At 45.2% G+C, this 23,831-nt stretch overlaps 1 protein-coding gene and 1 non-coding gene across 2 annotated transcripts in view; both read left to right on the forward strand.

The window, feature by feature from the left end:
- Nucleotides 1-23,831, forward strand: part of TEX14 (testis expressed 14, intercellular bridge forming factor) — a 54,224-nt gene that overhangs the window by 16,266 nt on the left and 14,127 nt on the right. Inside the window, exons 4-21 of the mRNA XM_042442607.1 lie at nucleotides 785-899; nucleotides 1,942-2,107; nucleotides 2,258-2,394; nucleotides 2,934-3,015; nucleotides 3,330-3,457; nucleotides 4,134-4,247; nucleotides 4,732-4,855; nucleotides 5,769-5,947; nucleotides 6,427-6,578; nucleotides 9,517-9,707; nucleotides 10,051-10,198; nucleotides 11,124-12,082; nucleotides 12,615-12,709; nucleotides 13,228-13,310; nucleotides 15,110-15,391; nucleotides 16,634-16,734; nucleotides 20,098-20,220; nucleotides 20,752-20,869. Coding sequence (XP_042298541.1) covers nucleotides 785-899; nucleotides 1,942-2,107; nucleotides 2,258-2,394; nucleotides 2,934-3,015; nucleotides 3,330-3,457; nucleotides 4,134-4,247; nucleotides 4,732-4,855; nucleotides 5,769-5,947; nucleotides 6,427-6,578; nucleotides 9,517-9,707; nucleotides 10,051-10,198; nucleotides 11,124-12,082; nucleotides 12,615-12,709; nucleotides 13,228-13,310; nucleotides 15,110-15,391; nucleotides 16,634-16,734; nucleotides 20,098-20,220; nucleotides 20,752-20,869 — 3,297 coding nt within the window. The remainder of the gene's footprint in view (nucleotides 1-784; nucleotides 900-1,941; nucleotides 2,108-2,257; nucleotides 2,395-2,933; nucleotides 3,016-3,329; nucleotides 3,458-4,133; nucleotides 4,248-4,731; nucleotides 4,856-5,768; nucleotides 5,948-6,426; nucleotides 6,579-9,516; nucleotides 9,708-10,050; nucleotides 10,199-11,123; nucleotides 12,083-12,614; nucleotides 12,710-13,227; nucleotides 13,311-15,109; nucleotides 15,392-16,633; nucleotides 16,735-20,097; nucleotides 20,221-20,751; nucleotides 20,870-23,831) is intronic.
- Nucleotides 192-436, forward strand: LOC121917167. The gene has a single exon (XR_006100971.1). It is a non-coding gene; the product is annotated as a small nucleolar RNA U3 (small nucleolar RNA).

Below are 23,831 nucleotides of genomic sequence, written 5' to 3' on the forward strand. Positions count from 1 at the left end.
CCATCTGGGCTGCCGCAGGAGTCCTTTGCTGGCCTTGCCTGGATCTGGGCTTCACCCCGAATCCAAAATGGGTCCCTGGGGGTCCCTGGGTGCCAGGCCAAGGGCATCCGAGGGGGACTTGGCCCTTGGCTCCCCTCGGCCTGGAAGCCCGGCTGCCTCTGCTGGGCCTTTCTGGAGCTTCAGCTCAGGCCAAGACTATACTTTCAGGGATCATTTCTATAGTGTCTCACTAGAGAAGTGCATTCGAAAGTGGTCGGTCGAGCGAACCACGAGGAGGAGGCCGAGTGGTCTCTCCTGAGCGGGAAGCTGTCAGGGGGTGCCCCCAGATGCAGTGGGGTCCCCTCCACTGGGTCAATGGGGCCTTCCTCTGCCATTGATGACCGTTCTGCCTTCCCTTTATGGGGAGGATGGAGGGAGAGACCACAAGCTGAGTGGTTCGCTAAAAAAAAACCCCTTTTTAAAAATGGTCTAATAACAGATTTAAGAAGCCAGTCCTCTCTTTAATCAAACCCTCACTTCCTGGAGAGAGTTGGTGTAGTGCTTTGAGTGTTGGACTCTATAGCTCTGGAGCTTGGCCATGCTAACCCACTGGTTGACCTTAGGCAAGTCACACTCTCTCAGCCTCAGCGCAAGCTAAAGGCACCCCCCCCAACAAATCTTGCCAAGAAAATGAAGGCACACGAATAAACTCTGAAGAACATGAATAAAGACAAATAGCTCTTCCCTCAGGTAATAAATAAACACAGTTTAGATAAATCTGCATTTCCATTATTGCCTCTTGTAGGGACCTCTGCCAACACTGTCAATTCGTTGGGACAGACACCTTTATTCACAGCCGCCTTGCTGGGTCTTGGGAAACTTGTGGACATTCTTCTGGATTATGGTTCGGACCCAAATCAGTAAGTATAAAGCTATCCGCTTGTTCTGCGCTGGGTTCCCAAACTGATATGGGTTTTCCGCAGTCCGGCAGAGAAAAACAACAGTGTGTGTTGTTCAACTGCTTTTAAAAACCCACACAAACTAAACTGCAGATACTGTTGGGCTTCAACTCCTATAATTCTGGACCGTGGACTAGCTGTGTTAGGCCAGAATAATGAGAGTTGAAGTCCAACATCTGACGCTATGGGTATCCAACCCTTGATATTGATCCACAAAGTGTGCCGGAGGAACCATATAAAATCATATTGGATGGGACAAGAAGTGGTATAGCAACACTGCTTCCTTTCTTCTTGTGATTTCAAGGCACAAAATAAAATGCATGCTATCATTTTGCTTAGTTTAGAATTACACACTTTTCAGTATTAGTGCCTAGATGCTTGTTTACTTATTTCCCTTCTTTTCCTTTTATGCTTTATCTTATAAGTTGGGAATCTGTTGACAGTGATTATCTTCTAGCTAGATACCTATGATATCTTATATCTTTCTGATGAATCGTGGTCATTGGAAAGTCATTTTTGGTGACCAGTCCTCTCTCTCTCTCTCTCTGTGTGTGTGTGTGTGTGTATAGATATAGAGAGAGAGTCAGCCCTCTACAATTGCAGCTTTGACTTTTGCAGATTTGATTATTTGCAGTTTTGATTAATCTGTTCTGCCAGAAGTTGACCATAGAGTTGTGCTGGAGAACGTAGAAATTCCTAGAGAAGACACCTTTCTAGGCATTTGTAGGTCCTCCAGCATGATTCCATGATCAACCTCTGGCTGATGTTCACCATAGAGTTGCGCTGTAGGACCTGGAGATTTCTAGAGAGGTGTTCCCTTAGGTAAAAAGAATAGTGGGTTTTTTATTTGCGGTTTTTCCACATTCACGAGGGTCCTTCACCCCAAACCGCAGCAAATGTGCAGGCACCACTGTAAACAGTCTTATTGTGGAATGGCAGCATTGACTAATACATAGACAGAGAAATTGTGCATTGTTCCTCTTGTGTCCCTTTGTTTTCTCAGCCGTTGTTACGACGGGAGCACTCCAGTCCATGCGGCAGCCTTCTCAGGTGACCAGTCGATTCTTAGCAAATTGCTGGACGCCGGCGGAGACCTGCGCGTCCACGACAAGAACGGGAAGAACCCTCAAAGCTGGGCAGTGACGGCTGGGAAAGATGTCAGCGCTCAGGTGTGTCTCCAATGCCTTTCACTGAAAAACCCACCTCTACCGATTGTTGTAAAGTTGTTGGTTTTTTTTACTCCCACTCTTTCTGAGATCTGCTTTCAAACCCAGAAGTGCCCCAAGCCTACCTGTCCTGTGTTGCCTCTTCTGTTTCAGATGCTAGAGTTTATCCAGCGCTGTACAGCGCACATGCAGGCTGCCCTCCACAGTAACTCCTTTGAGCTGCTCAGGAAAGTGGACTCTCCTAAAGGCTTGGTTTGTAGCCTCTCCAAGTTTGGGAGTATCACACAAGGGTAAGTGTTTCGGTGGCGGCTGAAGGCTCTTTCCCTGCAAACATTTGCAACTTCCTCCCTTCTTTGGATTAAAACTATCACGAATTCATTTGTTTCCATTGGGAGAAGTGAAAACAAAGCAGAAACCTGGAATTCCACGACGATACTTTCATTTGTAAACCATTTGTATAAATGACTTCCAGTGGAGACGTGGGCTCACAGCAACTAAAATGAAAACATAAAATTGCCTTGGGTCTTTTGGCAAGAAAAGGGGCAGAATAAATAAATAAATAAATAAATAAATCCAGGGACAGGAAAAATAAAAATCATTTAACAACAATTAATATGCTTTTGGATAGTTGCATTGTAATGGTACTGGTATATTTGTAAGTTTGCTTTTACTGGTTAATATTAATGTATTTTTGAGATACCTTGGTCAAAGACCGTAAATAAAATTGGTTGTTGCATTGTAACGTATTTTGTGTGCCCCTCCACTGCATCTGTGTTTGCGAATGGCATAAGTAAAGACCCTTTATTTTGTCTCCTGTTACCATACTCAGGACAGCTGACAGCCCTTTGAGAAGGCTTCTCAGACGTGGAAACAGTGTCCCCCCAAACCTTTACAGCTTTGGCTTTGGGAAGGTGAGATGGAGGGATCCAGTGATTGTTTGCTTGGAGCAAAGTAGGAAGGAGAAAAAATGAATTGGGAATGTTTTAGATGAATTGAACTCGCAGTGTGGCAGATGTGTTTCTTTGAAACTAAGCAGTGATGATGATCACAGGGGCATCACTTTCTGGAAATGGTGACAGTGAATGGAAAAAAAAATGGGGCGAAATCTGCACAAGGGTCCTGCTTCCTCTGAATCTTTACTCCTTTGCAAAGTCTGGGAAAGTGAAAATAAATCTAAATTATTCTCTTTCTCTCTCTCTCTTTCCCGCTCTTTGCCTTGTCTTAGTTTTATCTCACAGGTGGCAAGCTGGGCTACCTGGCATCGCTCCCCATAATTGGAGATAAAGAAGTGGTCCAGGCTGATGACGAACCAACTTTCACATTTCCCACTGGGCCATACATGATGATGACCAAGTGAGATATCTCAAGTGACTGTTTGGGCTTTTAACATTGCATTTTATTACCCAAGAGGCAGGTCTCTAAACAGAGCATTGGGATAGACTCACAGGTTGCTCGGGTGAAGGTCTTTCGCAAGCGCACAACAAGAGGTTTTTCCCCCCCTAACTGAAGATATGAGGGACTGAAGTTAAGACTTTGTATACATATAGAACCTCCATTATCACCATTTCATTGGTGAGAGACTTATGTGAATGGCTGTATCCCCTACGTATGACCTTCACACATGAATATTTGAACCTGCTTTACAGTGGATTGGTTGAATCAGTCCAATGCCACAGAGACCAGGAACCGTATCAGCCAAAAGCTATATTCCCCTTGGATGTCTCCCAGTGGCCATATGACATTGTGGGATAGGCCAATCTGATAGTTCTGTTTCCCAACATTATGCATTATTGCTCTTCACATGTTGTTGAACTTCATAGTGCTCAGGAAATAGTGCTCAGAATGAAGAGCATTACTGAGAACTTGCTGAGGTTGAAAATAAAACTTACACAGTGTTTAGACACCTGTAAGCATTTAGTCGTCTATTTAATTTTGAAAACAAATTTTCCCTAAAAGAGCAAGGGCTGGTGAAGTGAGTCATGTCTGAGCATTTGAGCAATCCCTATGTGTGTCCTTTTTCATCTTGCAGTTTGATGTGGCGTGGGAACCAGGTCACCGTGAAGGAGCTGAGTATAAAGCCCCACCAGCACTGTAGCAGACTGCGCCTCGCTGACCTACTCCTTGCAGAACAGGAGCGCAGTAGGTACGAGTATCCGTCTAGCAGCGTTGCCTCTTGGAGGCCATTTTCCTAGGAGCTATTCATCTTGCTTCATTTAGAGAGGGGCAAGAAATGATCTTAGCATCCAGACAGATTTAGAGAGGAGAAACCACTCCTTCAGGGAGCCTGGGCTAAAGATGGGGGTGGTAAAATAGATTACATTTTTCAATAATTAAGACCAATTACTAGTGCTTTTAATTGGGTCTGGAAATGGACTGGCAGCCTGTGCAGAAGATAAAGCACTGATATAATATGATTGCTTCAGCAATTTACCATGAAGGAAATGTGTTTCGCTCTTCCCACCATTGGCTGGGCTGTTGCAGTAGCTTGCGTGGTGTCAGCAGCCCAGTTGCCTTAGTCTGCAATAGCCATTGCTTCAGGCATGTTCTGTAGTTTTGTTTGGGCTGCAAATGTTCTTTTTTCTAATTCAATTCCCCTACAGCTAATGAGCTTTCATTTCCTTTTGCAGCAAACTCCGCCACCCTCATTTGCTGCTGCTCCTGGCTGTCTGCTTATCCAGCGACTTGGAGAAAACTCGATTAGTATTTGAGAGAGTTAACTTCGGCTCACTCTACAGCATCCTCCATGAGAGGGTAAAGCATTTCATTTCTTCCCAGTATTTTGTACATGCATTACATTAGTATCCCATCTTTCCTCCATGGAAGTCCAGGGCACTTTATAAGGTTTCTTTGCTTCATTTTATCATCGCAACAACCTGGTTAGAAAGGCTGGGCTGACAAAGAGCATGACTGGTAGAAGGTCAGCCGGTGAGTTTCATGACTTGCATGAGAATTTGAACTTGGGTCTCTTCAGCACTCTTACCCTTTTGACATGCTCTCTGTACCAGATCACTGTTTCTCTGGGTTGATGAGAGAAGGAATCCATGCAAACTGGGTTTCATTATATCATTGCCCAGAAACAGGTAGGGAAAGAACGTGACATATAGAGGTTATTGTGTGATAAACCACATGCTTGAGAGTAGCGCTTCGCTTTGCAGATTTCTCATCCTTCTTTGAAGAAGACCCCCCACAGTTGGTTGCATCACCTCCATCTTTTGTATCTTCTCAAGCATGATACAGAGGTTACGACAGCCTTCCACATGATGGCGTTCTCCGGATATTTTGGACTAAACCACCCATTATCCCTGTCCAGAAATCTGGGTTTGAGTCCTTGTTTGGTCACCTTGGGCTGCTCACTGTTGCCTCCTTCCTTTTGTCCCTACCTTCCCTCTTGTCTTGAAGAAGCCAAGTTTGTCATTATCTCTACCAACCCAGTTCTTCAGTGATTCTCTCTCAGCAGTGGAGGACATCCTTGCATGGATTAGCTTTTTCCATTACAGTATGTCCCTGAAGACAAAACTAGACAATTGCTTCCTCTCTTCTGGAAAGATTTCTGCCCAGTTTCTGCCCTGCCTCTGGCGTATCGGAAGATGGTGGACGTTCATATTAAGAAGCAGTGTCCTTTTTCTGCTCTCTTAACTTTAGTCCTCTTCCTTTGGTCTTCTAGCGCTTGGAATTCCCAGTCGTGCGCATAGAGACAATTGTGCACATCCTGCTCCAGGTGAATGACGCCTTGAGGTTCCTCCACTTCTGTGGCTTCATCCATCGCACTCTTAACTCCTATGCGGTGGTGATCGTTTTGCCTGGAGAGGCCAAGCTGACCAACCTGGAATACATGATTGAAAGGTAAAGATTCCCCTTCTCCTCACTACGTCCTTTATTTGTTGATTAAATTGCAGAATGCCTATTGTTACAATAACTAGTGTGTGCATTTATGTGCATGGAAATGTTTTTGTGTTTCATGTCCCCATTCTTGGTTGCCTTATGATGCTGTGCACAGAGGTATATTGCTCCTCTTTTGTATCTCTGAAATCTACTTATAGGGGTAGATGGTGTAATGGTTTGAGTGTTGGACTGCAACTCTGGAGACAAGGGTTCAAATCCTTTTTTGACGATGGAAACCCACCAGGTGACCTTAGGCAAGTCACATTATCTCAACCCATACAGACAATTGGCCTGTAACTATCATTAAAAGCCTTGTTTTCAACTGAATGTTTCCTATCTTTATAATAAACACTTGGTAGATTTTTTTTATCAAGGGACATAAGATGCACACGAAGTGTAACTTTCCTTCTCTGAGAACGTTGGCCTTCTCTTCTTGACAGCAAGGATGGAGGAGAGCACAGTGACCTGACACGGGTGCCTATCCCTCCCCAGCTCTATAAATGGTGCGCTCCAGAAGTGATCCTCGAGAGGTCTGCAACCACCCATTCTGACGTCTACAGCTTCTGTGTGGTGATGCAAGAGGCGCTCACAGGTATGACTAGAGGAAATTAAATGGTGTAGAAAAATTCCTCCAAGGTGCTTGAATTTCCTTGCTCCCCGTCTCTTCTCAGAGACCTTTGCCAAAATCTTTCTCTCAGTAGCGTGACGGAGAAGAAGGAGTACTAGGAATACGCAAATTTGAATTTTAAGTCAGCGAAAAATCTTATGGGCTCACCACATAATGCTGTTACATACTTATAGCAGAGGATTGAGGGGTCATTCAGACTTGATTTTAGCACAACTATGTGAATTGGTCTCGCAAGATCTGATGAAATCTGTGGTGTCAGAGAAGTGCATAAATGTTGCAGTGTGGAAGGCAGACATACTTTCTCCAAGACATTACATATTCTCAGTCCCCCATTTCTCAATCCCTATTTGCAGATCCTGCTTTGGCTTATATAGCCATTGGCCCTCAGCACCCCAGTTCAGTATTTTATCTCCACTTTGGTGCTGCTTCTGAGGGCTGAAAATAAAGCAAATACAGTGGTACCTCGGGATACGAAATACCCAGGTTACGAAATTTTCGGGATACGAAAAAATCCCATAGGGAATTATTGTTTCGGGTTACGAATGTTTTTTCGGGTTACGAAAAAACTTTTGGTGCTTTTTCCGGCTTTTTCGCACGGAATCGCGGCTTTTCCCCATTAGCGCCTATGGCAATTCGGCTTACGAAGGCTTTTCGGGTTACGAAAGCGGCCGCGTTACGAATTAATTTCGTAACCCGAGGCACCACTGTATTATAAAAAGACCCAGAATTATCCAGTTTACTTTCTCATGAAAATGCAAAACTAAACATTGCAGCACTGTCAGAAGAACCCCTTGCTACTCAAAGAGGTGGAGAGAGTATCTGACACTGAGGTTTATCAGACGCGAGTTTTTGGCGATTTTTCCCGCCTATCGTGCAATGTTAGCGTCACGAACGTTGCGCAATAACGCAAAAGCGCAATGTTCTTCCAGACGCCATTCATTTCTATGGGAGCCCGTTGCGCAACGCTCCCGTAGTTTAAGCGTCATTCCTCCCCCTTTTGGGCATTGCGGGTAAAAGTGGAAGCCAGGCCATGGTCTCGCGTTATCTTGCGAAATGTGTTGCAAAATGGTTTGGTGTAGTAGGCAGCAGCGCGACGTAACGCTAAAGTTACTGATTGCTAAGTTCCCATGATGCTGGGCTGCTTTTTGACCCCATTCCCTTCCGGTGGCCTTCCTTCCTTTCCCCCCGGGGAAGGGGGGTGGCTCTGTTTTGCATGAACACCTAGGAGGCTTCCAATGTAAGGAACCCCCGGGGTCATGCACTCCAGCACCTGGGAGGCTGCCCCATTCCTCTTTCCTGCATGGACACCTGGGAGGCTGCAAATGAAAGGGGTCCCTAGGGGTCATCCATTCCAGCCCCATTCCTCTGCCCTGCAAGAACACCTAGGATGCTAGAAATTTAAGGGTCCCCTAGGGGTCACCCATTCCAGCCCCATTCCTCTTTCCTGCACGGACACCTAGGAGGCTGCCACTGAAAGGGGCCCCTGAGGGTCATCCACTTGCATATTCAAATGGGCATGCGTGAACATACATGTATGCGAATATATATATAACTATATATATATGTGTGTGTGTATGTGTACACACACACACACACACACACATATATATATATTCAAATGGGCGCTTTCCCCAGGGGCCCATCTGCACCTCCCCTTCTGCCTGCCACCAATCCCATCATCCACTGCCTTTCCCCAGGGGCCCATCTGCATCTTTCCATTCTGCCTGCCACCAATCTCGTCATCCACTGCCTTCTAGGCCCCCTATCTGCCTCCATTATTTCACCTGCCACCAATCCCATCATCCACTGCCTTCTCCTATGCCCCCTATCCGCCCCCATTATTTGACCTGCCACCAATCCCATCATCCACTGCCTTTCCCCAGGGGCCCATCTGCACCTCCCCTTCTGCCTGCCACCGATCCCGTCATCCACTGCCTTTCCCCAGGGGCCCATCTGCACCTCCCCTTCTGCCTGCAACCCATCCCGTCATCCACTGCTTTTCCCCAGGGGCCCATCTGCACCTCCCCTTCTGCCTGCCACTGATCCCATCATCCACTGCCTTCTCCTAGGCCCCCTATCTGCCCCCTAATTCGACCTGCAACCCTCCCAGAGAAAGCCCTTGGACAAGTCACACTCTCTCAGCCCAATACATACTTATGGGAATATTTACTTATAAACAGATAGAGAGAGATAGATAGATATAGATATATGTATATATAAATATATATAAATCGATGTATCAATACTGACTGCCCCCATTATTTGACCTGCCACCAATCCCATCATCCACTACCTTTCCCCAGGGGCCCATCTGCATCTCCCTTCTGCCTGCCACCAATCCCATCATCCACTGCCTTTCCCCAGGGGCCCATCTGCATCTCCCTTCTGCCTGCCACCAATACAATAAGGGACTTCCCCCCTTCCCCCTCCCCCCCCCCCCCCGGAAGCAAAAAGGTCAGGATGCCACCAAAACCTCCAAGGTGCATGCGCAAATATGTTGTTGCGCAATGCGAAAGACAAAAGGAAGGCGCGAGTGTAGTAACTAGTTCCGCAATGCGTTATTTCGCAACAGGGAAATCGCAACTTTCGCGCAACATCACGCTATTGTAGCGCTAACATAACGTTACGGGGGAATGACGGAAAAGCAAGCAACGTGGTAAGACATCGCGCAAAACAGTCATTTCGCAACGTTCTTTACACTTCCTTAGCGCAATTGCAGGGTCCAAAACTTGAGTCTGATAAACCTCACTATAATGGCTTTCTCCAACCCTCAGAGGCGGTAGCTGCAACATGAACAAGTGCCCCTTGTCCAAGCATCAATGGTAGCAAGCTCTTATCCTTTCTGTCTGTCTTCAGAGCCTTAAGCATCATCTCAGAGTGCCCACTAATATGTATTTTCCAGAAACCATTCCCTGGGATGGACTCGAGGGGTCAGACATTAAGGATCTCATTGTTTCTGGGCAATGGTTAGAAGCTGATGCCAGGCTCCCCAAGCCCTATTACGATATTGTGAAGACTGGCCTGGAGTTCAAGCCAAAGCAGCGCACCATGAACCTGCAAGACATTCGCTACATTCTGAAAACTGACTTAAAGGTGAGTGAGATTAACTTCTCCTTTTCCTGATCTTATCCCTTTCACATCTGGCAACCTCCTCTAGGTGAACAGGTAAGGAAACGTTGGAGAACAGTAAGGAGTTGGTTACTTTTTGCTTCTGCCTCCTTCTCCTGAGTGGTGCAGAGGACAGATAGTCAGATACTGCTGTGAATAAGGTACTGGTGGAGGCGTATGTTGTCCAGCATTCAAGCCAAATTTTGGCTTATGTCCCCGTAGTTGCTATGCTGACAGCATAACTGAGTTGTATGAATAGGTCCTACTAGGACAACTACTTTTCTTATCCCCATTGGCCATACAGTAACAGCATGCTTCTGCATTACAGGAGTTGATTGAGTCTTGCAGGAACCCCCCCGGTGAAAATTGTGGACCACCGAAGAATGAGACCCGTTCTGACATCAACATCTGCTTGCCATCTGCCTCCGCTGTCTTGGCCAAGATGCCAGAGGTGCAAGAAGGGCCAACCCAAATTGGTACAGACGTACTGTCAGCTTTGTAACTTGTTCTGTGTAGAAGGGGTAGTTAAGCAAAGCCAATCTTGGCTACGAGGTACTCTCCAGCCCAGAGAAGGTACTAGAGTTTACTGGGGTGTAGGGTTTTCACTAGAAACATTATAAAGAGAAGAAATTAACTCCCAGTCCACCCGGTTGGCCATAATCCTGATCAGCCCCTTTGCTGCTTTAGTGTTGTTGTTTTAAAGTTCCCAAATAAATGAATAGCACTTGAGGATTTCCCATACCGTTTGGTTGTTTTTTTCCCTGATTACAAATGCTGCAGAGAAGGTTGCATTGCATGACATTTAGGCTTTTTAAAAGTTTCAGTAATACTGGAAATGGATGAGGTTTTCCCCTTGTTACATTACATCAGTCGTCCTGAAACCGTGTTGTGCCTTAAAATATGCACAAAGGAATTTATTACATCTAACCCATTACTTGTATATGGTTATTTCCAAGCAAAGCATTCTGTCTGTCTTCATCTAGCTATCTGTATTCATCTCTAGTGAAAGCAAACAGAGGCAGGGGTTCAAGTTAGACTTAAAGTGCTGTTGGGCCCTGCTGGGATCTCAGCTCAAGGATACCGTGTGGTGACAGTGCTGGCCCTAAGCTGTAGAATATAGCCTTTCATTTCCAAAGCCAGCAACATTGGAAGGCTCAGCACTGGAGCAGACACTAGGAAGCCTGTGATCTCCAAATGCTGTTGGGTTACAGTTCCCATTAAGCCCAACTGGTGTGCCTAGGAATGATGGGAGCCAAAGCCCAGCAACACCTGGAGAGCCATAGGTTTGTCACCTGTACACCAGTGTGAATCTCTGCCTCGGACGTAGCATTATTGAGCCTCAGAAGCGCTTTATGCCATGTTTGCTTTCTTGATGAATAAGCTTTTGTCTCCATCTCTCAGCCAGGACTTTCAGTGCATCAAGATGCATTGCTTCTCATGAAGATGAAGGTGACATGGTCCACGATCCCGAGCCTGTAATTCGCATGGCTCAGTCCAGTCCCGTTCTGAATGTCTCTCCCACAACTCTGGGTGACGCCAGTGACACAAATGAGAGCCTTCGCAGTTTTGAAATCAATGAGATCTATACCTGCTACTCAGATGTATGTGAAGAGAGTGTGGAGGATGAGGAAGAGATGGAATGGGTTCCGAGAACCCAAAGGGAGTCGCACACTTTTCCAAGGTACGGGCCCAAAGTCCAATCACCAGAACCCACCAAAACCCAAAATCATCAGAAGAGTTGCAGCGAAGAAAGCAACACCTCCTATACCAGAACAGAGTCCCAGAGAGAGGAGCTGAATGATTCCTCTGAGTGCTCCCAGAGTCCTCCTGGACAGTCCTGCCCGAACATCGGTTGTGGCAACAACAGGGGCAAGGTTAGCCAATCCTCGTTTGATCAGAAAGTGGCAAAATGTGTCCTAACTTTAACAGTTTGTAAGACGAAGCTGCGAGAAGCAACGGAGTCTCTCTGCCGCACGGAAAAGAACTTGGATGAGATAGAAGCCCGCAGTGAGCTGTGCCAGTCCCTTCCAGGGACTCAGCGGGTGCAACTGCCCGGTCTCTCAGCTTCTCTCAAGGCTTACTCTGAGAAAGTGGATACCATCTTGAAAAGTATTAAGGTGCCCTTCAGCGGAGATCAGGCACTCCTGTGGAAAGCAGTTGGCCCTCCGAGAAAAAACTATATCCCTCCACCACTGTGTCTTCCAGGCACATATCAACCCCTGACCATTCCTTCTTTCCAAGTCCTAGAAAAGGAGCATAACAGTGACAATAGAAGCCAAGACACCACATGCTGGGACAAGTTTAGATTGGAAGCACCCAAATGGCCTGGGGACAGAGGAGGATTGGAGCCAGACTATCAGGTAAGACAGCATGGAGAGGGATAAATATCTTCTTAACACTGGCCTGCTCAAATTATGACCCAGCAACAGAAGAAATATGGCAGGATGCAAAGTGTCAACATGGCTTAGCAGTTTGGGTATTGGACTATGACTCTGAAGACCAGTGTTCAAATCCCCACTTGGCCAGGGAAACCCACTGGGTGAAGTTGGGCAGGTGGGTCATGTTCAATTTGTTGATCTTTAACACAGAAACTGAATATGGGTTGAAGATTTGCACCCATTTATGGGGCTCCTAAAGGATACAGAGAAGGTTCTGTGGTTGTCTTTCCATAAACAGAACAACATAGCATAGCTGTTGTGGTCCACCAGTGAATCGATGGCATTATTATGTCTTGGTTAGCATCCTGTGTGTCAGGAAAAACAATACTACACTCAGGATTAGACAATCAACTGAAAACCAAAAATGAACCCCTTTCTTTTTCATTGCTTAAGAGCTGTATGACTCCTTCTCTTCCCACTGTGGCTTGAGTGTCTGGAGTGATGTTTTTTCCAGGTTTTGCCCCCAGGTGTATCCGTCCGGAGGAGGAAGAACGCAAACCAGTCACGTTGCAGGAATGCCTTCGTGGATGGAATCAACGCTTCAGAAGAGTGAGTGCCAGAGCCCAGACATGGCTGGAGAAAATATAACCAAAAATGAATAATAAAACAGAACACTACAAAGTGCTAAAATAATATAGTAATGTACTAAAAACAAAATCCTTATCGGTCACTACCCATCTTCGCCATCTTAGGCGCACTCCAGCAACTTAATCTGGCAAATCGAAGAGGAAGGTCTTCAACTCTTTATAAAAAGGGGTGAGATCTTTCTCCAGCTGGAGGTGCAAAGGAAGACTGTTCCAAAAAATATGGAGATGGCTCCTGAATGCCATACACATTGGTGGAACCGCATCTGTGGCCGGCATCTTCAGTGAATGCCTTCTCTGATGATGTCAGCCACAGGTGCGGGTGAAACATCAGGAATAAACTCTTCTAGAACATGGCCGCATAGCCCGAAAAACCCACAAGAAACCATTAAAAGTGCTCGGCCGTTTCTGGTATTATGGGATTTTAAAAACTCTTTCACATTTTTTCCTGTTAACCCTCTTCGTACAACTTGGACATGACAGGATCTCTTCAAAATCTGTCCCTGAAATGTACGAAGCAAGTCTGAGAAGAGAGGAGAGGAGAATGGCACAGCCTGCCTGGACAAGTGAGTATGATTGTGTTTATTTTATTTTATTGGACCAATGGTAACCCAGGACTCAGAATCACATCTCTTGTGGGAAGCAGGCAGCAACCCAAGTTCATCTCTACAGCTCTTGGTCCCTTCATGGACATCCAAGGTTTATAATCATAAAAGCATTTCTTTTCATTGAAGGAGGAACATGCATCAAGATGTGCAGTTCTCCTTAAAACAGAAGCAACTCCTCCATAGCCCCTTTGTGGCTAAAACTTAATCTTCAGAAAAGTGGAAGTACACTCAAGGAAGGGATGGGAAATGAGGTCTTACCATGGAGAATAAAATCTGATGCAGGTATCACCATATCGTGCTTGGTTCCATCCTTCTGCCCATCGTATTCTTGTGTCCTTGTTCTCTCTAGGCATTTCTAGGTCCTCTATTGTGATTCTATGGTATGCTTGGGCTATGTTTTCTTTTAAAACGGGTGGCAACGTTCCAATGACTTCTGGTTTCTAAAACAAAGTTGAGGACAGGTTTGGCCCCCAATAACCCACAGTTGTGGAAAATAGGTTTGGTGGCAGCCGTTGGATCCTTTACAGTTGCTCTCCACAAAGTAGACAACACCAGAATAGCTGCTTCCTAAGTCAGTCCGTCCTTCTGGGATATCTAGTGAAGAAGGATCAAGTAATAGGTGATGGGAAAGGCCTCTTTGTATCAAGGATCTGTGAGAACAATTTACAGAGGCAGCCATCCAGTACTGGGCTAGATGGACCCAGGAGTTGGGATCGTAAATCCGCTTCCTATGCATTGCTTTACAAAATTACATTCTTTTTTATAGTGTGTCTTTTTTCACACATAGGGCCATGGTGGTTGTAGGACTCTGGGAATCCTAATCCACAGTGCAACCTTTCAGTGCTCTGTTTTATGTACCTGTTGCATAAAATGGGGTTCATTTCATGGTTGTGACAGATTTTGTGTTAGTGACCACACTGGCCACAGGAAGGCAGCACAAGGCAAGAAACGATGACTTGGAAGAAGTTTTTAGATCTTCCCACTTCATCTGTGGGCTTGAAAAACACATTAGACAAGAGGACTGGAATTCCCAAACCACAGCAAAATAGAAGGCAAGAGAAAGAGCAATTCCTAAATCAAATGTTCAGCTGTCAAAAAGTAATTTTGTTTGCCTGGTACAGCGCATGTATTTAGCAGAAAGGTTATGTTGTCTCCTTTCTGAGCTACTGGAAGAAATACCTTCTATGTTTTAACAGTTTAATAATTTAAATCAACAAAATAATTTAATCAAATTATTAAAGTTATTTTAATCAACTTTGATGAAATCAAAGGTCTTCTTTCATAGTCTCTAAAACTTCTCTTCATTAAAGCTTTAATTCTCTCCTGTCTGTTTCTTATATTTGTAACATGAATTCAAATAATACACACACACCACAAAATTCATGTGAAAAACCCCTGAAGTATATTCTGTGGATGCTTCTCTTTTAAAAGCTTCAACAAAAATAGTCACAGCTTCCCCATTCTTTCCTCGGCAGTTTGGTTCTATTGTAACTGCCATGGCTGTGTCCTATGGAATCCTGGGATTTGTAGTTTTGTGAATCATTTAGAATCCCATACCTCAAACTACCAATCTCATGGCAGCGAAAGTGGTATCGAAGTGCTATAATTGTGCAGTATGGAGGAGACCACTCTTTTTGGGCCTGGGATCTATTCAGGCCAAGCACATATTCAGTCGCCAAGCAGTCACTGTTCCTTTTCCCACTACATAAAATCTTTTAAAAGGCAAATTGCATTTTTTTTCTCTCGTTCTTTCCCAGCGGAAGTGAAACAGATGGCGAAAAAGGCCGTTTCTGGTAATCTCGACCCTCCTCCTCAGTACCTTTGCAGTGGCTGGACATTGGAGAGTGAGGCGGAAAGCACCAGGGATGCTTTTGAGAGTGCCACCAGCCGAGAACAAATCGGTTGCTGCCCCCCGAATTGTGAAGCAGGAAGACAGCAAAGTGGCAACGGAATTGGAGTCCACAATCTGGTTTTTTACTGTGACGGGGAGAGAGATCCAGAGAAGGAGCTGAAAAGATTTGGGGGACCCCAGAACCAAAGTAAGAGCCAATGAGCCATGGACTTAGGCTGAGTTACAGCATCTCTGACATAGCCTCACATCCAATTGCTTTTAATTTATTGTATTGCTATTCATTGCTTTTGGTTTACTTGCAGCTACCGCTCACTTCTAGTGTGCTCTGAAATGATTACTTGTAGGGCTTTCAGTGTCCAACCTGCTTAACCTTGGGAGTAGATGCACATGGCGTGCTTTCCCACCACTCTGTGGCCCCAGACATTTTAGTTGTAATGAAATTCACTTACCGTATATACTTGACTATAAGTCGACCTCATGTACAAGTCGGGGACAGATTTTGGGGGCCAGAATGGTGGCTTTTGATGTGACCGTGGATAAGTCGAGGGTAAAACGTAACAAAGGATGTAGAGAATGAAGCAAAGGAAAACGATGCCAGCCAACTTACAAAACTCAAGCGGACATCACTGTTTGCGCTCACACTAAAGGCTGGATGGATGAGAGAATAGAGGGGAATCGGTGCTTCCAAGACAGATTACGTTCTTTGATCAGAGGTTGGCGTATGAATTAAGAGTAGTATGGTACTCATATTGACCCATGGATAGGTCGACTCAGGTTTTTGGGGTCAATTTTTTGACTAAACTATCTACACTTATACATGAGTATATACAGTAAGTGTCTCCATCCTATTGTTTTTTGAGTGGCCGGCAGGCGGAGCTTTGGCTTTGCCGAACGCAGCTCCAGAAAATTTCTGCTTAATAGAATTGTAAAGGAACAGCAGTCCCAGTGGGATCCTGCAAAATGGCAGAGAAGCGGGGGGCTGTTTGCCTCAGCGAAGGGGGTGGCAGCGTACGATGATTAATCCAGCTAATGGCTTTGAAAGCTCTGCTTTGGGTGCCAAGTATTTGCTCTTCGCAATCCCTTGTTTGGTTATAAGTACATGGCAAATGAGAACGTCCAAAAAAAGTGAATAATTTGGAACCTTTACAGAGAAATCATTTATTGCAGATTTCTCCCCCCCCCCCCCCCCTTACCCATTCTCTCTGAAAAGACTGATGTCCCTGGCTATTATGAACTGAGCTCTTAATAGCCATTATTTCCAAGGCTGTGTAGGTTCTGCTGCCATCATCCGCCGACTTACTCATTTTGATACACTGTCAGGCGGCCAAGCCCTTTAGAAAGGGTGTTTTTCCTTGCATGTTAATTCCTCCTTCCCCCTCTTTTCTCCCCTTCTTGTTGTTTAGTTTCACATGGTATAATTTATTAATAGGCAAAAGCAGCCAATTTCCAACAAATGAGGACCTAATCACATGCGGAGTAACCTCGCGCAAGAATGCGGCCCTTTCTGTCACTTTTGAGGACCTTTGCAAGGTATGCAATTTGATTTATGGTTCTTTTCTTTGCCCGCTTGCTTCCTTAATTAAACCGTTCCGGTTCAGAGAATCTCGTCGCTTCTTAAAGGCTAGCCATTTTTTATTAGGCATAAGCTTTGAGGCACTAAAGGATTTTTGTGTCCCCCCAACGCAACCAACTAACAGAACTCCTTGAAATGTTAGTGGTCCGTTCCAAACTTTAATGGTGATTTACCACCATAACCCCCAACACATACTGTGTATTTATCATACTCTCAACATTTCACAGGTGAAAACTGGGACATGTGGCCATGAAACATCAGAGTATGGTCACCCCCAACACATATTTACCATACTCCCAACATGTCACAGATGAACACTGGGACATGTGGCCATAAAACATCAGAGTATGGTCATGATGGCAAAAGTCACAAATAAAGAAGAATAGACAAACTAAGAGAGTTTGCAATAGCGCAGCAACAGCAGGTGCAGTAGTGTGGTTTGGGTCAATGTCTCCATCTTGAAATTATAGGAGATGTGGCCCACACTGTTAGCCTCTTCTCTCTTAGTCCCATTGAAACAGACAGGACACATACTTTTGTGTAATGCCCTTATTTATTTCTTTGGGGCTTCCTACAGTGGCAAAGAGCCCAAGTCTATATTGCAGGGGTGAGCAATTTCCGTGGATCAAGGGATCAGATTTTGCCCCCTGGAACTTTCCAGGGCTACACAGACTGCCAAAAATGTGGAGGAAAAAATGAAGCTGGAATTAGCTAGAAGTCCTCTTGCAGTTTTTAAAAAAAGGTATTCTGGTTGCCAAATGGTTTGCATGCAGGGGATCCATGACCTATTTCAAATGTGAATGACAGATCTTGGAGGCATCAGGAGCAGCATTGGAGGTAGTACGGAGAAATGTAGAAGCTCAGAGGTCATTGAAATGGCCTTAGGGACCTGTGTGTAGTCGTTGGTCTGCACTTTGTCCACCCCTTGCTTTATAAACTTGGGTATATAGATTCATAAGCTCTCTCTCCCCTTCTGTCCTTCCTTCCTTCCTTCCTTCCTTCCTTCCTTCCTTCCTCTTATTAAACTTTGAGCTCCTGTGCTTTCCTGTATAGAACACTTGGAAATCTGATGTATCATTTCCCCCCACTGTCTTTTTACAACATGTCTGCAAGGTTTATTAGACCATGAGGACAGTTCAGCGCCTGGATTTATACAAGAATAGTCCCTAATTAAAACCTATAGGGCAATAAACCACCTGAAGGATAGACACGGGTTGCAATATTTGCCAGAAGCAACTATGAGTAATTAAATTACTTGATACTCTTCCTCCACCTCCACCTCCCTTGGCACCGAACTCAACGTCCAGCTCTCCTACTGTCTCAGCTTTATTAAAAACAAAGCAAAGGAAGAATTGGGTTGATATGACATTGCTTATCGGGTTGCGGTTTAGAAGGTTGTGGGTTTTTAGAGCTATGTGCAGAAAGCTTTTCCAAAAATTCTCTAAGGAGCTGTTCTCATCTTCTGGTTCTGCAGATGTTTGGGATTTTAACTACTTAAATCCATCAGCATTGGCCATACTGCCTAGGGCTCCTGGGAGTTGAAGTCCATAACATCTGGAAGACCAAAGTTTGAGAACCACGGTTCTGCATTATTTATGGGCATAGATTGAGAGGGAGCCATTTTCCTTAATATCTCTAGGAGCAAGAAAAATTCCTCAGCAACAGTTTCTCACAGCTGGAGCTTACTATTAGCAGCAACAGCAATGTGGGACCTGAACAGACAGACCAAATTAAAGTTGCTTCTGGTCACTTTGGAGGTATGCTGCATACGTCCTAATGATGCATACGTCCTAAGAGGCCGGAAGCCGTGCCAAAGCCACTGTCCAGTCCTAAGGACTGGAGCACAGCTTTGGTGCAGCTTCTGGTCTCTTATGATGTGTGTGTCATTTAAACAACATACCTTCAAAGTGACCCAACACAGCTTTATTTTGGCCTGTCTGTTCAGGCCCGTAGCTTCTCTTTTTTCTCCCCTTCCTTCCGCTTTTCTTTTTCTGATACAACAAGAAGCCACATCACTCAAACCATTTATTGGACCTTTGGCTGTGCTTTTTGACCATTCTTCTGGTTTCCCCTTCAGATTATATACTTCTCTCTGGCAATAACCTGGACTGTTTATGACCCTTCCAAAAGTCACCTTGAAAAAGGGGCACTTCCAAGTTCTTGGCCTTGCCAATCCAAAGGCTTCACGCCTCTGCCGGTCAAAAGCGCCAACCTAGCTTGCTGCTTTCTAGAGGGTGTTGAGGCTGGAGCACACACAGCTCTTGTTCGTTCGCTTCACCAGCCTTTGCCCAGCCTCTGTCTACCATACATTGATGCAGAGGAGCCTGGTCAACAGAGCAGTAACTTCTGACATCCCGCTTAGCTGTCATGTAAGGCTGGTGAGCTGGTTCTACATTTGACAGATTGCAGGCCGCGCAGACGCGATGTGCAGTTGCGATGCTGTGTGGCTGGTTATTAGCGATAAATGTGTGGAATCCAGACATCTCTCTTGGCTTTCCTGCTCTTTCCCCATCCCTCCCCAGTTCCCTGGGATGCGGCGCTTTAGCCTGCAACTGACAACCAGACAATTAAGACAGAGAGACAGAGAGAGACCCGCAAAGACTGATGTTTGGCTCCCAGCCAGGATTTGGTAACAGGAATAGCTTGAGGGAAGATCCAGAGAGGAATCAGAGGAACTCTTTTCGAAGTAACTGATGGGGTGGGTATCTGTCTGTTTTAAGGCTGACGTCTGGAGAGGCAGAACTGCTACACCAGGGCGGACATTTCCAAAAGTGGTTGGGTAGTGTTTTGGTTCTTTTTACCCCCAGGACTACTGTACACTGCAGCAAACCCAGAAATGCTATAAGAAATACAAAAGTCAGAACCCAAAGTGAATGGAAATATCCCATCTCTCTCTCTCTCTCTCTCTCTCTCTCTCTCTCTCTCATATACACACATAAAACCTCTCTCTCAATTGCTTCCTCCTTCCCACATCACTTTTCTAAACCATTGGGGTTGTGGGGAGACATAGGCCCAGCCTAACAGAAGCATCCATGGCCAAAGACCTCCAGGAGTGGGAAGAGGCAATTTCTTAACAGGGAATTACAGCTGCAGACTGTAAAACCAGCCTTGACTTTTGAAGAGCAGGGAGCATAAGAGATAGTTTGAGGTCTGACGATGATGATAGTTGAAAGATGATGGTTCAGATTTATTGTCGTGTTTTATTGAAGCATGTTGTTTGCTATGCCCAGTAAGAACAGGGACAGTATATTTGGAGTAAAATCACCTTGCTGTAGAAGATGAATACAGTTCTTTCTGATTCTCTCGTGTTACTCTTTCAGAGGCAGCTAGAGGAGGCAGCCTATTCCCCGTCTTCCTCTCTGGATTTATTTGAGGAGTTTCTAACTCCTGACTCGGATTTCTTTTTTGACTCTTTAGCTTTTCATGAACATTTAAAACTAGAGGTAAGTGGCAGGAAAGCATGGTATGGAAAAATGCTGTGTTGGTGCCGTGGTTCTTCTGCTACTTGGGGTCAAAGTGACAAAGTAAATCCTGTTGTGGCAGTTGCATCTTGATGGACTTTGGTCATATAAATTTGGTGACAGAGTCTCTGCATGCAGGTTCTAGGTGCAATCCACAGCATGTCCCATTAAACTTGGGGGTGGGAAAACTCACAATCCTGAGATGTTGAACTCCGCAACTCCACAACAGGCAGCATAAGCTATGGCTGAAAAATGCAAATGGGAGTCCATACTTCTGGAGGATTGTGCACCAGGAAAGTCTGCATTTGAAACAACTTCAGGAAACAGTTTTACTGTTACTGAAAGGCTGCTCCCACCATATTTGGTGTGACAAAACTAGAAAGCACCCTCTATTCAAATCTTAACCAACTTAAGAGACTGATATGTAGTTTGTTCCTTAATGCACAGTTTAAAATCCATGATCCTCTGCTTTCAGTTTGCCTTCAACATTTTGTTTTGTATTTGCCCCTTCAGAGTTCAACTGTTGAAGATGAAGACCTGGAAATAACCCAAATAATGTGCAGACAAGATGACTTGGAAGTGTCCCAAGAAATCTGTGGGAAGAAACAACATCCCATAGCTGCAGGGCAAGGCAAGCTTTGTTTTCGTAGCATTTAACCAACCTGCCTGATACTTATTCGGGAACTAAATGCTTGCCATTGCCATTGGTGATGTGCATATGCAGAGAAAGGACTTGTGTATTCCAAGGATCCCCCAATGCTGTGTGTCTCTGTATAGCCAGAGATATCTTGTTATAGGACAGATGCATAGATCCCTGAAGTTAAATTTTTATTCCAAGTAGAAATGGAAGCCTGTGCAATTTTGTAGCTTGCACGTTGGAACAGAACTGTGGTAAAACATGGTTCGAATACCTATAGCTCAGCCATGGAAACCTCCAAGTGAACTTGGGCAAGTAACACTTTCTCAGCTTCAGAGGAAGGCAGTGACAAACCTTGTCTGAATAACTCTGGCCAAGAAAATCCTAGGAGAGGGTTGCCATAAGTTGGAGTCTATTTGAAGACTTAAAACAGGGAGAGAGAAACAATTGTGAGGTTTGTGAAAATCTCCATTTTAGACACTTCAAGGTCTTGCAAAAATAGCATTAAGCTCTTGGTTTCTTTAGAGACATATGCATTTAGAGAGTATGCAAAAGGATCTTGTAGCACCTTTGAGACTAACTGAGTGAAAGATGTTGTAGCATCAGCTTCCATAGACTTGGCGTACTTGATGCACCTGAGAAAGCAGACCATGGCGCGTTACACACCGCCATAAGGGACGTTCATAGGATGTCCCATTTTGAAAAAGGGGCGTCTCTTCCAGACACCCCTTACCCTATCACGGACAGAGTCCATGACAAATGGCAGCGGCCGTTCCACACGGCCGCCGCCATATTGACGTAGCGGATGCTCTGCGTCTGCACGTTGCACCCCGGAAGTGACGCCACGAGTGTGCAACTAGCACCTTGCGGTGTCTCTTCCAGGGAGCAAGAAGGAGCACGATTTTCGTGCTCCTTCTTTGCTGCGTCCGGGAACCGTGCTGTTTGGCTGCTGCGGTTCCTGGATGTAGCAACCGGCGGCGGCAGCAGACCGCCGCATTTCGGTGGTCTGTAACCCGCCCTAGTTTCTTTAGTTGTTTTCAAGACTGCAACTGAACTTGAAATCCTCTGCAGGTATTTTAAGCAGGTAAATTAAGAATGAGACCTGTATTATTTTGATTTACCAATCTTTGGGAGCTCATGTTTCTATGGCACTCCCAAACCTGTTTTGTCAAAGAAGCAGCTGCCACTGCATTTCCTACCAAGGCTCTGCCTGTAGACATTTGTCAAGCTGCCACTCAGACAGTCCCCCCGACCTCCATTACAAAAACCAGCGGCACCTTCACTTCAGCCAGAGCTTCCTGTGGATGTTTTAATGTCACATCTGCTTTGGCCCATCTCTGTCTCTCATTACGACTGAATGTTGGAGTTCACATAAGTGTTTTAGCGTGTCATGTTTATTCGGCTGTAATATTCCAAATCTGGGCATTGCGGGAGCGGAGTTCTCCTTGGCAGAGGTTTTAAAGCTTCGGAAGGGGACCCAAAGTCATTTAAAATTCTTCCCACACGGGTGTTTATCAGACAGTCTATTTGCAGCACTTTGACTGTGTGCACTGAGAAGCTGGGCTAGGGGAGAGAAACCCATGCCTATGTTTTGCCAGGCACAGCTTCTTCGCCCTGTGGCACTGCGGTTTGAAAATCTTATTATTGCTATCAGCATCCGTGACAACCCATTGCTGATTCAGCAGCCCTGTACACATTTGACTCCAGAGCCGACTGGAGATTGAATTAGCTTTTCACACATAAGATCCTCGTTTCCATCTTGTGCCCCGGAGTAGGAAAAAGTAGACTCTCATACATCTGCTCTGACATTGGGTTTGCATTCACTGTGGATTTGTAAACATTGCGGCATCCTCTCAGGAACTCCTGGATGGGTTTGTTTTTCAAAAAAGAAAGCCTCTTTAAAAAACAGATTTATCTTTGCCAGCTGCTAGCGGCAGAAGTAACGGGGAGTGAAATTAGAACAAATTCATAACTCTCTGTTCACCAAGTTGTGTTAGTCACACCCAATCCAGTGACCTCCAGATGTGTCTGACCACAGTGCCCAGGGGCCACACTAGCAAGGGATGATAGGCGTTGTTATCTAATACACCTGGAGGCAAAGCTGTTGTAATAGGGTCTTTCTCTTTCATCTGCATTGTGCAGGCTTTCTGGGTAAGTTCAGATTCATAAAATTAAGACATGTCCTCTGTGTTTAATGGTTCAGCCTTGACTGCAAAGGGGAATCCATGGTGGGGAGCATACATGAGGCAGCAAGATATCTCTGGCTATACAGAGACACACGGCATTCAGGGATCCTTGGATATACTAAAGTCCCTCCCTAGACTAGACTAGACCAGACCAAATGACACAACTGACTTCTGCATTTTTAAAATTTTCCCTCTTATCAGGAGGGTATCAAAGGTAAAAGGTACTTTGTCACAGTATCCTTTCCTGCCTTTCTTGTGCTATTATTTCCTGTGCAAACATTCCATAGAGAGCTTAGGATCCCTACGTGCTGAGGATCCAAATGTCTTAATCCTGTTTTCTGGAGCTGAGGGGATGCTTTAAGCAGCCCAGCATCCTTCCTGCAGAAGTCTGGCAAAACGATTTACACGCACAATAATCTAAAGCAAGTCTAGAAATTAAAAAGAAAGAAATCAATAAAAGGAAGGCAAGACGTGCGTAGAGTTTTGTAAACGTCCCTTACCCACCATCAGCCTCCCCAACCCTCTCCTTGCTGCTGTTTCTCACTTTTCCTTTTCCTAAAACGCATGCAGAGGTTGTGCGAATGTGTACTCAAAGGTGCACCCTCCTTCCAGCACATCCTCAGCCAAAACCAACAGCCAGAACTCTCTTTTGTATTGCAGTAACATCGTGTGCCCTGGCTAGAGCAAACCCACCCCATGACTGATGTAGTGGATGATAATTCCCATCATCCCTACTTAGTTTTCCATCCCCCTGAGGTTTTTGAAAATGC

Source organism: Sceloporus undulatus, chromosome 11 (assembly GCF_019175285.1).
Source record: "Sceloporus undulatus isolate JIND9_A2432 ecotype Alabama chromosome 11, SceUnd_v1.1, whole genome shotgun sequence".
Lineage (NCBI taxonomy): Eukaryota > Metazoa > Chordata > Lepidosauria > Squamata > Phrynosomatidae > Sceloporus > Sceloporus undulatus.